Source organism: Uloborus diversus, chromosome 6, assembly GCF_026930045.1.
Source record: "Uloborus diversus isolate 005 chromosome 6, Udiv.v.3.1, whole genome shotgun sequence".
Lineage (NCBI taxonomy): Eukaryota > Metazoa > Arthropoda > Arachnida > Araneae > Uloboridae > Uloborus > Uloborus diversus.
In genome coordinates this window covers 27599320-27613945 of record NC_072736.1, presented here as the reverse complement: position 1 = coordinate 27613945, position 14626 = coordinate 27599320, and the positions used below count along the sequence as shown (strand labels likewise).

Genomic DNA, 14626 nt, shown 5'->3' with positions numbered 1-14626 from the left:
ATGGAATCCTCCCCCCCCCCCTTTTTTTTAAAGTGCAGCTTACCTTAGAGGGTGTTTGGCTGCGACTAGCATGCTGACTACGTCTCCCAGCTGCAGAACAGTGTCCAGATAGTCGTCCACCTGGTTCTCCAGGCTCTGGTGTTTCTTCATGAGGTTCTGGGTACTGGTCTCGTCCTTGCCTCGCTCGTCCGTCATCATGTACAGTTCCTGTTCGCTCATCCAGGACTCGGCCTCCGAGGCGTCGAAGAAGTACTGGGAGGAAAAAGAGGTGATTCTCTCTTTAATTTTTCAAATGATTTGAACATTGTTATTGGTACGACGGGGAGTATAGTCCCGGGTAATAAAAACTCGTTCTTACAACACTATGTCCTAAATGGACTGTCACATGGCAATGAAGAATAGAAATAATTACTCTTGAAAAAACTTCGACGCGGTAATGGATACCTCTTTGGGTTTTTACAACTTTATTCCAAATGACACGTTTCATATAGCGTGATCCAAAACTCTTTTGTAGTCATTTTTTTTTTAAATGTTGTACTAATAATGAAGTTTTTACTTTTTACGTCCCTTTCGTTTCATTCCAACCAGGGAACCACACGACTTCAGTAATCATTTAAAAAGTTCAAAATGGTCGCATTCGAAAGAGCTTATTTAGCCATTTTTTGACCCATAAATGGTGTGCCCTCGTTATTTCGTTTTGGCGATATAGGGGCTTAAAGCCTGCTGAAACATCAAGAAAAGTCGCCAGATTTGAATACTTGGCAAGAAATTGAAAACACCGCTCGATTTTATCGTCTACATCTTGCAAGGCATCTCGTTTCCATTTTGGGTCAAAGCGTGTGAAAGATGTGTTGCATTAATCTCTTGCTTGGGGGGGGGGGATGCATGTTCAATTAAAGGAATCACCATCAAGCCCATAAAGTGAAAAGTTGTAAGCTTCATCCAGAGGACCAGAAGAACGACAACTTTACAATGAAATTAAATACAAATTGTATCATTTCATTCATGATAATAATACACTTCAGAATTTTTCTCCATTTTAAGTGTATTTAACTTATTTAAGAGTTAATTCTCATTACTGAAATATGTTGTAAGTACCTCTTAATAATGTGGGAGAATTGATATGAATAAGTACAAAAAGCAGACTAGGTTAAGCTCATATACAGATTGTAAAACGAATGGTTTTTGATGATGAAAACGGTCATGGATTATGGTATCAGCTTTTTTTTTTTAAATGATAATTAATACATGAAGTTTTATTGTATGACCACTGTGAGGAAAAATATTTCGTTTTTAATTTAAAACAGAAAAAAAATTCTAAAAAGAAAACAAGGGATAAAAAATTTCAATAACCTGCGCTTCAAAATTATCGATATCGGAAATTACATCATGGATGGAGGGAAATAGTAATTTTTTTTCTTAAAAACTGTTAATGTAGTCGATGTTCGTTATAACAACCCCTGCCCTGATATCCGAACAAAATCTGCCACTACAGCTAAAAGTGTGTATAACGTAAATAGGTAGGGCGCGAATTCAAGATCTGCATTTGACAAGACATCTCACTGCCATTTTTGGTCTTCCCTAAAACGCGTGAAAGATGTTTCAAGTTAATTCTTTACTCATGGATGACTAAAAGGGAGAGAGGCTCGCCATTAAAGTTTTTAGGTGGTTGTTTTCAGGGGTATTTTTCTCTCGTCGGAGGGATGGGGCTTTTGCATTTGAGGGATCTTCAAGGTATTAGTGTGGAAGGAGGGTAGCATTATCGCTTTTGGAGGAAATAGGCACCCCTGCTTTACTTGTGTGCGTCAAAGTTAAGAACCACTATCAAGCTTTTAGGTCGAAAGCTTTTCCAGAGGAACAACTTTGAATCAAGATTAAGCTTAAGTTTTATCTTATTACTAGTGGTACCCGCACAGCTTTGCCCGTAATAGAAAATTAAAAGGTCTTTTGGTTCGCCTGTATATTTACAAATAATGTATGGTGAGTTTTCTCGCCAATTGGTTTGTGCGCATGTTACGGTTCCACGTTATGATGATTTCGTAATTTACTCGTCCATCTAATAATGATTTTGTTCTTAAAATTGGAATAGAAAAAAAACCACATCGAATTTTCGAAAAATCGCTTCGAGGTGCACACCCCCATACTACAAACTAACTTTGTGCCAAATTTCATGAAAATCGGCCGAACGGTCTAGGCGCTATGTGCGTCACAGAGATCCTGACAGACAGAGAGACTTTCAGCTTTATTATTAGTATAATAATAATATAATAATAAAGATTAAGGATAAAAGCAGACCCACCGCAGTCGGGGGGGGGGGGGAGAGATTTAAGAGGCTGAGGTTGACCCTCTTGATTTTTAATAAAAATATATTTACATATCTTGCAAAAGTGTAGTATGGCAGGGAAGGGGGACGCGCGGGAAAAAAATGGCACCGGAAGTATTAGTTTTTTTTTTGTAAAAACAATGCAAATATGATGTTGATTTCATATTTGCATTGAGTCCCCTAAACCACAAGGTGAGTTCCGAGATACATTATTTCCATATCTAGCTATGTGTATGTGGGTGTGCTTTCTGTTGCTTTTCGGCATGATAAGCATTTTGTATAATTATGCCTTAGGAAAACAAAGCGTTATATCAGCAAATTTTTCTCTTTTTTTTTTTTTTTCCACATTCTGTACTTTTAGCCAGGGGTGCCAATCTAGGGTAGGGGTCGTAATGCAGACTGCGCCATTGAAATTTTTAGGGGGGGGGGGGGGTTGAAGGGTATTTTTCTCATTTTGGGGAGGGGTCTCTTGCTTTTGGGAGGGGGTGCGCCCTTGCTCTTAGGGGGTGGGGTAGGGCACCTCTGCCTTAGCTTTAGTTAAAAATTGCTTATTGGTTTTCCTCTGAAAATTAAGCACGAAAAGAACATCATATTCAAACGTTTCTGTTTTTGGAATCCAAAACGCGTTTCTTCAAATATCTCAAAAATTCGTTTCTGCAGATACTGTGTTTTAACCTCCCACGGCAGAATTTACCTTTTCCCCAGCAAAATTTTTAAGAGACGGGCCCGGATAAAAATATATTTTTGAATTTTAGTACCTGCATTTTAAGTAGATTTTACTTCAGTACTTTAAGTAATAATTACAATATTATTGATATAATATATTTTAAGTATTTCTTATTATAGTTCTTATAAGTATTAATTATGAGTATTTCTTTTAGATTCTGTGCAAAGTTAATTTGTTTACTTTAAGCAATTAAATATGAATTATTTAAAAAACCTCTAATTCAGAAATTTTAATCAACAGATTAATCTTAATACAGACAAGAACCGAAATAAAATAATAAAAAAATTTTGGAAAAAAAAAAAAGAACCGACTTTAAAATTCCTCAAAAAAGTAAGAAATAATTTTATTCTTTAAACATCATGATAATGCTTTTAAACACAATTTTTGAAGTTGGCGCAAAAACAAAAAGTAAAATCCAGTGTAACCATGCTCCGTTCATATTTTTTTCCGAAAATTATCCAAAGTTAGGAACGAAAAATTTATATCGTTACTCAAATATGCTGTCATCAATGCATAATGTATGTGGCAGCGAAGAAACTAGGTCTGGTTAAATTTATAGTTGTAGTTGAGTTATGGCTGAGAATGATCTTATCTATTGTTTTTGTGCCAACTTCAAAAATTATGTTTAAAAGTATTTATGGTGTTTAAATAATAAAATTATTTTTTACTTTTTAGAGCAATTTTGAAGTCGGATTTTTTTTTTCAAAATATTTTTATTTCATTATTTTTAGTGTAAATGTAGGTATTACAGTAAAAGTAAGAAATTACCATCACGAAACTTCACCATATTTTTTTCATAAAAATGCTCTATACTAAAAAAAGAAGAAAAAAAGAAAACTATAAGCACGTCTTAAAGTTTAAGCGATTGGTACTAAAAATTTATCTTTCTTCCTCTCTGGAATTCATTTGTGTGTTAATTTAATTATAACCATTTAAATATTCCGTTTTCCCTAACTATATTGCATTTCACAGCATACAAGTTGCTTGTGATGCAATCCTGTATAGTTGAGGTAAACCTAACCTCTGGTAGTATTGTGAAGGCTCAGCAGATCCTCATTTCCAGGTTAGCTTTACCACCACTATGGAGTAATGACATTGAAGAAAGTTGATGCTTGCTTCAGAGAAGCCTTTATTCAAAATTATCATTACAATTACTATTAATGTCATTGTTATATGGCAGCAAACTTTTATGAATATGGGTTTCATATTTAAACATTTAATAGGGAAATTGCATGAAATTTACTGTGTTTTTTTTGCCCGTAACTTTTTTTCTAAAGAACAAATATGGTCAAACAAAGCAAGGGGACCTAAGTTGAGCCATCCCCTATCCATTAAAAAAAAAATCGTCAAAATCGGTTCACTAGGTGAGACGCTGTGAGTGGACAAAAAAAAAACATACATACGGTATGATCTGATAACCACCTCCTTTTTTGAAGTCGATTAAAAATGAAATAACAAGTTAATTTGTATATTTAAGGCAATGTAATTTTTTTTAAATTTCTAAATCTGAAGTTTTAATTAGCAGATTAATGTTAAATACAAATAAGAGATATAGTAAAATAAAAATGAAAGAAGCCTGTCGAAAGGGCAAAAATATGCTACCGACACTGACAAATATGACTGAACAAAATAATGATTAAAAAATAGAAAATTGTGGCACTAGAAGCATGTCATAAATTTAAGCCGTGTGCAGATATTTCAACCGTCAAACTCCCCCGAAATGCAAAATTGCAAAGGTGTTTAAAATAGAGGTGGCCAAGTTTTCAATAACCGAGACTTATACCAAGCATATAGTAACATGTCTAAGTATTGCGGTTGTAAAAATCTTTAATTGAATAAGTGATTATGCTTTACGACGCTCTTTCAAATGCTACCAATTTCAATTTTTTTCGAATTTCCTTGATCGTGTGGTTTCCTGGTAAGATGCACAAAACCATCATCTGAAAGTAAAAACAAATCCTGCCATACGATGAGTATTTTTTAAAACAGTTTTAAAGAAAGTGCAAAGTAGTAAAAATGAAACACAATTCTTCTGTACAGTGCGTTGACAGGCATACGGTATGGGTATCACAACAATAATTATCGCTAACTGTTAGATAGTTAGTTATTATTTATTAGTTACTTATTATTTATTTAGTTACATTTGAACATTATTATTTCATTTTAAAAAATATTTATTTATTTATTAGTTATTATTTATTAGTTAGTTATTATTTATTTAGTTACATTTGAACATTATTATTTCATTTTAAAAAATATCCTTCACGTCATTCACTGCCCTTCTCTTAGAATATGGGTATAATATTTAAGGCCGCTAATTGCTTCGTGAAATTAATAGACAGCTCAACGAGCCACGCCTCATTTCTCACGAACGAAATTAAAAAATAATAATAAAAAAAATATTCTTTAGTTTTAAGGCACAGGTAAAATTCACATCCTTAACAGCTGCACAACAGCACTTGAAGTTCACAATAGTTTAACGAAATTTCTGGCAGATCTCTATTGAGAGACACAACTGAAAAATACTTGAAACTTTTCTTGACCTCTTATACAAATAAATGGTCCTCACCTGTTGAGCCTTCTCCGACTCTTCGAGTTTGATCCTGCGGAACTGGAGGGCGTTCTTGAGTTCCAACCAGAGGCACTTTAGTTCGGCGTTAAGCTGTCTGAACTTACTGGCATCCTCGTGGTTCTCATCAATGAGTTTTTGTCCGTTCTCGCAGATGGCGACAATGCGCGGTTCGTGGTGGTCTATCTCTGTCTGAAGACTCTGCAAGGAGAAATCTGGTTCAATTACCAAGCGAGACAAACGTCACTAAGTGTGTAGTCACTTTAGGATAAAAGTAAACCATCGAGTTAAAAACTACCAAATAAAATACTCAAAAAATTTTTTTGGAGCATTTACTTAAAAAAATTATGAGCAATTACAAGCAAAAGTAAGGGGCCATTCATTAATTACGTAAGATTTTTCAAATCCCTCCCCCCTATTCTTACGTAAGATTCCATGTCGTTTTTCAAAATAGTAAAATAACAAATCTTACCATTGGAATCGTTATCAAATTCACCTATAAATTAAGCCTTTTGTGTAAAGAAATATTTACTAAAAAGTTAAAATCTAGACTGAATGTTTCTTCTGACAGTTTTTTTTTTTTTTTTTTTTTGTATATAATGCGATACTTATTAGAAATAAAACATGCCATACACACTACACAGTGCGATTCCTTCATTATATTTTACACTATTCATTCTTTGTAAAACAAATAAAAAACAGTTTCTCCAAAAACGTTTTTTACCTTCCAGACGCAAATGAACTATGATCCCTGCCAAACCACTTGACCGCACGATTTCTGATATAAAATTTCGACTTGGGAAAATAATACGTAAGAATATGTTTCACCCCACCCCTCCCCAAAGTAAGGGTATGTAAAGGTTTTTGCAACCCCCCCTCCTCCTCAGGATCCTTACGTAATTAATGAATGGCCCCTAATTACAAAATTTTGTCCAATTACAAAAAAAGAAAGGAAGGAAAGAATGAAATTGTGAGAGACAACACGAGTCAAATGTGAGTGCACACCAGTTTTTCCGACATTCAATATCCTAAAATTAAGGCACTAATGAAAACCATACCACGCAAAATGTTTTCTTTTCTTTTTTTTAATCATAAAACATTCTTAATACAAATCGGTAAAATTCTGAAAACTGGTCGATGTTTTCTGAGGATCGATGTCGCTTCGCCGAACCAGCGGTTGAACATCCTTGCCATAAGCAACCAGTCATCAACGAACCTCCAAAAAAAAAACTTCGCATCCTGTAGTAAGGCTAAGACAGTAGGGAAGGTGAAGACTAAGGTATTGGCTGGCAGACTGGCACGCCACACAGTGGTTCAAAACGACCAAAAAGCGGAAAAAATTCAATAACTTTGAATATTCTCAAAAAATGCTTTGGAAAATTGTTAAAATTGTTGCATGGTAATATTTATCTTCATGCTTGCTGATCGTATTCACCGCGAAACCCCGATTTTACGTCCCTTGAATCTACGTTTTCCCCACATTTTACGTTTTTTATCATCAGGGCCCAGTTTTTCCGTACACTAATAATATTAATTTAACCCGAATAGAAAGTTTGTTATTTATAAATTTCCCGTATTTTACGTTTTCCCTTGGCAGTTTAAAAAAAAGAGAGAAAAAATGTTTTAAAATTAAGAAAAATGTTTCCCTCTGTGCATTTTTAAACATAATCCACTCTGTTGAAAGTTAATCCATGAAAACAGGAACGCTTCTGCTCCATTCGTAGTTGACCTTATGGACTTTTCGGCTGCCAATGAAGATGAACAAGAAGAAGAAGAAACACAACTCGTCTCTTCTTTCAATACTGCATTTAAGAGCTTAAGTGAAAAACTATTTTCTTTATCATATAGACCAAGAAAAAACTTTGCAAAATGTTCCAATCCTAGAAGATGCTGTATTTACTTTGGATTCGAAGACTCACTATTACTGACTATTTTCAACCTAAACGCCCGAATTCGTTACTTAATGTGATAGAATGATCTAAACTGGTGTGTATAATAATGTTCTTTTTTTAAAATATCGCATTTTTACATTTTATAAGCTTCATCGTAGCAACCTTTATTACTATTTTTGTTTCCTTACCTGATTTTTGCTTTTTATACATTTCCCGTATTTTACGTTTTCCATATTTTATGTTTTTGGATTTGAATTGACGTTTTCCCATATTTTATGTACTTTATGTTTGATTCAGGCCTCTGAGAAACGTGAAATCGGGGTTTCTCTGTAGTTCAAATTCATTTCTGTTTTTAGTGAAAAATATAAATTAAAGCAGTCGCATGCCACACGCAAGGTTTATTTATTGCAATTGATACTCTCGAACAATAATTTCTGGCAATGTTGACAAACTAAGAACAGCTTTATTCTAGAATGATTTCGAAAAGGAAATCAGAAATTTCAAACGTTTAATGATTTTCTAATTTCATCGTTTTATGTGAACAGAATGGTTATTTAACATTTCATATAAAATTCTGTATGAGTTTTAAAAATTTCTTTCTCATATGTATCTTCTTTAAAGCCAAACGGGTCCGAAAATTGTTATTTTCAGGTTACTACTACATTGCATGTAGAATAATGCTCCGCATTAAGCCATAACAACGTAAATCTGTTTTTAAAAAATCCTCTATATTTATTGATGAATGTTTCAAAAGCCTCAACTTTCGGAAACAGTAAACAAACGTTTTTAGGCTCTCCTGCAAAGTAGTGAAACTGTGACATACGTTAGTCTGGAGCATGTCAAATTTGATGACCAATTTCTTTGATGATAAAGCAATTTGCCCTCGTCATACCATCACGAGTTATTTTCTAACTTACTATATTGGTATTCTTTAACAGCGAAGATCAAACAAAAACATCTGCCACGACTGCAGTCGCAGGTGGTCGCAGCTAAAATGTTGTTGTTCATTTACAGGAAGGATTAAACTATTGATATATGTAAATTTTAGCCCACCGGAAGCCGCCGATAAAAATATATTCCACAATACTATTCATGATATTTTTAAGAAAATAATGTTTTTTTTAATTTCAGGTAGTTTTCAATTTTGATGAATTTTTAATTTTTAACTACAATGTAATATGCATCCTATAAGTGTAAAAAACCAATCAGAAATGACTTTTATTAAATTTTAGTCTTCCTTGTTGAACGAATGAATTAAAACTAAAGTATAAGGCGTACGTCCGAAAAAAGTAAAAACATAATAGTTCAACAATTTCGGCTTATTTTTGTAAAAACGAATTTTTTTTTTCAAAAAACTCTTATGGAGTAAGTTACTACAACTCAAGGGCTAAGTAATTACGGCATGAAATATTTTTTATCTTAAAACTTAAAAATGGCTATTTTTTCCGCCCTTGAACCACTGTGCGCCATTTTCTTCGGCTAAGTATCGCTCAGTAGCAATGCTGGAATGGATCGCTGTATAATTTCTCCCTCTCAACACACGCTTGAGATGGTGATCAGCACTGAGAAAAAGAGCTAAAAATGCCCTCAGTTTTCAAATCAGCAGTTGCCTTGGTCTGCTGACATCAACACCAGTTTAAAAGACACTGATTACCTTAATAATAACTACCTTACAACTACCTTAATAATATTTCAAGATCAGAGCCAAAACTTGGCAAATATTCTATGGTTGGTATGCCTCGACACCATTGGATACATGCGAACTACAAGGTCCGGCTATTAATTTTCAGGACTGAGGTAACTGTAAGAGGACGAAAAGTCGGAAGATGGCACTAATGATTGCATATTGAAGAGCGTTTTCTTGAGCATGTGCAGTGCAAACGGCGCCATTCTGAAGTAAGTGGTTCTCGTGGACAGGCGCATTAAACATAGCTCTTTCAATTCCTGTTGTTAACATAATGCGAACTTTTTCAATTGCTTCCAGCGTGCGTACGGACTGCGGCCGACCTGCGTGTGGATCATTATCGACGCTTTTGCGCCCACCCCGAAAGTGTTTAAACCATTCAAAAGTTCAAGTGAATTTGTTTCAACGTTTTGTATGATTCTGCAGCTGTCTTGCCCAAATTTGAAGCAAAATTTAATGTTCATTCTTAGCTCCATTTTCATTTCGACAAAAGAAATTTGAGAGCTATGTTTAATGTGCCTTTCCACGAGAACCACTAACTTTAGAATGACGCCAACTGCACTGCACATGCGCAAGAAAACGCTCTTCAATGTGCAATCATTAGCACCATCTTCCGGCTTTTACTTCTCCTACAGTTACGTCAGTCCCGGAAATTATTATAACCGGACCTTATAAAAAGCGGCCCTGTTGGTGTAGACGTCGCCACACTTTTTAGATTAATTGATCTGGAGTACAAGAGTTGGATCAAGTATGCAATGCCAAGAGTATTCGGAATGCTTACCTGGTTTTTCTTCTTGAGCCTCTGGACGCTGTAAAGGCTGTTTCCGTACTCCGAACTGGTGGCGACGGGCATCTTCTCCTGGATCCATAGCTTCTCATCCTCGACATCTCTGCAGAACTGGAAGGCCTCCCGCTTTTTCAGGAGGGCCTCACGTCGACGCAGTAGAGGGTCTTGCAGCTTGCGGAACCTAGGACAAAATAAATTAATGTTTCCAGAAACACGCAAAGCGATGACTGGTCATTTATTGTATTACTAGTGGTACCCGCACGGCTTTGCCCGTAATAGAAAAATTAAAAGGTCTTTTGATTCGCCTGTATATTTACGAATAATGCATGGTGAATTTTCTCGCCAATTGGCTTGTACCCATGTTACGGTTCCACGTTATAATAATTTCGTATCTCACCAATTGGCTTGTGCCCATATTACGGTTCCACGTTATGATAATTTCGTAATTTATTCGTCCATCTTATGATAATTTTGTTCTTGAAATTGGAATAGAAAAGGAACCACATCGAATTTTCGAAAAATCTCTTCAAGGTGCGCACCCCCATGCTATAAACTAATTTTGTGCCAAATTTCATGAAAATCGGCCGAATGATCTAGGCACTATGCGCGTCACAGAGATCCAGACATCCAGACAGAGAGACTTTCAGCTTTATTATTAGTAAAGATTAAACTGGTGGATTTTTAATAAACTAGGAATAGAATTTTGCGACTTTATTCTCTTTAATTTAACCCTGTTGGTCAGATCATAGTAACGTGTGAGTCCAGAAAAGTTGGAGACTTCACGAAGAGTCGCTTAAAGAGCAATCCCATCGAAGATTGACGATTGTGAAACGATTAACAGGCTTCCTACGGGGAAATTCTGGAGCAACGATAAACATTACTTACAAGACATTTGTTTTACCTAACGATATTATATTGTACCGAATCACTTGTTACTGGAAGTGATCAAGTCCTTAAGAGACAGGAAAGATTTCATAATCAATCAATGAGACTCCTTATAGGTGGAATCAAATCTTCCCTCGTTGAAGCTATGTTGCTACTACAACCAAAAGCACGCCCATAAGACCTAGTAGAGAGAATAGGGATGTCTCACTATATGGAAAGTTGTTCCGCTTGGGAGATTCCTTTTGAGCTAATTATCAAGATGCACCTAGAAACCTTAAGACCCAACGTGGTTTCATATAAAAAGCTCCTGAGAAAACTGAAGAATACGATTTAGTCGATCAAACACAAAAAATACTTCTACCAAACCCTCTTTCTTTGATTCAAATTGAAGCACAACTTATCTTGGTCGATGCAGTCATGAACATCTACAGAAGCCTGAAAATGTTTTGCTGTTGCGACCATTAATACTTAACACCCAGAACATAATTTGACGCATTTATATACAGATGGGTATTATTATGATTATCTCGTGTCTGCAGGAATGGGCGTATACTCAAAATTCTTCTCCTTTTACGTTCCGGCGGGGAAATACCGAATTGCTTTTGACGAAGAGTAGGGGACCTCAGCAGTTCCCTGAAGTACCCTGAAGCGGGCTACTTTCTTTGGCCCAGATTTTGGAATTTTTCTCATTTTCTCATTCTTTTCTCTCTCACACACACACACAATTGTTTTGTAACTATTCCTATTTCCAAGCAGTGGAAACTTGTTTTACGTATCTAGAGATCTCTTAATTTAATTTTTCAATAGTGATAAGTTTATTTCCAAATATTTTTACCCTTTATTGTTGTTCTTTATATGGGCCAATGTTGCCCTTGCGTTTGGGTTACTTTGGCCCAAAGTGGTTTTCCCTATTTAAAATCGTTGTAGAACTAACTAGAGCCCAACAAAGACGTGTGCTCATAAGAAAAACTATTTATTTGAAAGAAAATACATTTTACAAGAAGTTTTGACTCACACATATTTTTTTAAGAAAAATTATTATTTTAAAAAATGTGTGCATTATAGGGAGGTCAGAAAAAAAAATCGAGCTAAAGTTCAGGACACCCCCTATTTTTTCAAGACTTACTAATAGTATTATGCTGTAAAAGTTTTTAGCTTCTTACTCAAATTTTAAGAGAGTGCTCAATGACCCCTTAATTTAACATTGGGCGTAGCATAGAAAATGCTAAAAAAATAGAAACATTTAATTTCCCCAGCTGTTTTTTGATAAATAATTATTTTAATGCAATGTATATGCATATTACTAGTGTATATTATAATATGTAGCATTGTTTTTTCAGTTCATGTATGTCACATTGTGTTCATTTTTGACTTCTCTTTGAGCTATTGATTGTACTTTACCATTTGTCATTAGATATAAAAAAAAGAAAAAAAACCACTTTTCTGAGGGTAGGAAAACGTCTAAAAAGCTATTCATTAAACTTTAATGAAAACGAGCGTTAGTAGCAACAACTTTTAAAAATTAAAAAGTTGATCCAACTAAAGCTCGTACATAAATACATGAACCCATTAAAAAACCGATTACTTAACAGACGTAAAAGGAAGTAGTGTGGAATCCACACCAGATCAATATTAAGTTTTTCTTCTTTTGAATCAGGAAGCATTTTTGAATGTCAACAGGTACTGTCTAACCACGGATTGTATGGAAAGGCACGCGAAAATGGAAGCATCTATTAGTTTTCAGGGATGTCAGATTTTGCAGATGTATGTTAGCCTCTAAATTAAGCAGAGTCTCATTCAAATGAGCGGAATACGCGCATAATTTTCTTATTTTTCCCCTCATTCAGATGGAGTCGCCTTAGTTGGATGTTTGCCGATTCCATACAATCTGTGGTCAAACAGTAAAAATGCCCGTAAAACGGACGAATTTTCTGCGGATTGGTGCCGATCCGCCAGATCTGCGGTTAAGAATCACCGTATTAGAGGTTTACCACTGAACACGATTCATTTAATTATTTCCTAACTGCAAAAAAAAAAAAAAAAAAAAAATAGAGGGTCAAACCTGTCCTCGACGTGCGCCTTCTTGTACTCAATTTCATCTGTCTGCTCTGGCACCATGTGCTCAAGGTACTCTGCCTGGTTTTGGAGCTCCGTCACTTGCTTCGCTTTGAGCGCCATCTGAGTTTCCACAGCCTAATTAAAAATAGATAAATAAACATATTTGCAATCAACGTGAATCGTTGCAAGTTGTGGATACGTTTAAATTACGTGCGACATTTCAAACAGCAGATATAGAGGAACGCAATACAAGATCGAACGTTTGGTAGTTTCGTGAGCTGTAATGCTCAACTGATATGAAAATTTACTTTATTTACGCCACGGAGCTAAGACAGATCAGGAGTAATGTGATGTAAGTTGCCGTCCCAAACCGGGACTATAAGCACGAACCGACAAACAGATTGCGCAATCCAGATACTGCACGGATGGTGCAGTATCTGGATTGCGCAAATCTTCACTGAGCAGATAAATGTCTGCTTAATGAAGCTGAAATAACCTTCAGACTGGTCGTCAAGACTAATTTAGAATACCAGCGAGAGTCCGGAAGCATGGTGCGGCTCATCTCGCATACGACGATTACGAGTGCTTCTTCCAAATTAGAGTCACTATACAGGGTGTTCCGTTTTAACCTGCAAGACCTTTATTTTCGCATCCGTTAGTTCTAGATGCATACTTCCAACTGTAAAAATGTTCGAAATCAGATGTAGAGTTAAGACATTGAAAGTTTGAAGCGAAAGTAAAAATGAGTCAAAAATACAAAATTTAACTTTTTATGCGAACCCTAGGTCCCCTAACTTATATTTAGAGAAATAATCTCCATTGAGAAATATTGCTAGCACAAAAAGTTTGATATTTGTGCTACCAAAACTCAAGGAGATATTCGAGTTCAAAGTTTTAAGGGATCAAGCAGAAGATGAGATTAGAACTTATCGCCCTTTCAGAGGAATGAAAGGTTGTCGAAGTAAAAAAAAAAACAAAATACTTATATTTTCCATTGCTATTCCAAAATAAACGCAAATGTTATGCCATGATAAGCAAAAACACACTGCAAAACCTCGAACAATTTGAAAAACCACACTCTATGCACTCTTTCACGCGTATAGTTTTAAACTCTTGTTAACCGCTATATTATCCCCCAAAAGGTGCTATTGACCGCGAGTGTAAAGTGGTGCTGCGTTTCATAGCTCGGTGAATATTGGACGCACTAGCGTCAAACTTTTTGTGTTGGAATTATTTTTCAATGGAGATTATTTCCCTAAATATAAATTAGGAGCCTAGGGACCATATAAAAATGTTAAATTTTGTACTTTTTGACTCATTTTTATTTTCACTTCAAATGTTTAATATCTCAACTCTGCATCTGATTTTGAACATTTTTGCAATTGGAAGTATGCAGCTTGGACTAACGGTTGCGAAAATAGAGGTCTTGCAGGTTAAACCGGAACATCCTGTATAAGACTGTATAGGGACCTTATTCTAAATGCGCGAACAAGGAAACGTTCGATTCAAATAATAACGAGGGTGGCAATTTTTTGATAATCTATGTTATTTTAGTTGTAAAGAATCCTGTAAATATATGACTAATGAATGGAGATCAAAGAATGTTTTCGGAGGTCATATTCTGAAGCCATAAGTCAAAGGGAGATTTTTTTAAAAATTATTATTATAAACAAGTACAATTTGCGCTAGTGTGCTGTGCTA

General features: G+C 35.3%; 1 protein-coding gene across 1 annotated transcript in view; it reads right to left on the bottom strand.

Annotated features, from left to right (window-relative positions):
• LOC129224679 (spectrin beta chain-like) overlaps positions 1-14626 on the bottom strand; it is a 161082-nt gene that overhangs the window by 82303 nt on the left and 64153 nt on the right. Inside the window, 4 exon segments of the mRNA XM_054859224.1 lie at positions 44-252; positions 5620-5820; positions 9977-10163; positions 12930-13060. Of these exon segments, the coding sequence (XP_054715199.1) occupies positions 44-252; positions 5620-5820; positions 9977-10163; positions 12930-13060 (728 nt within the window).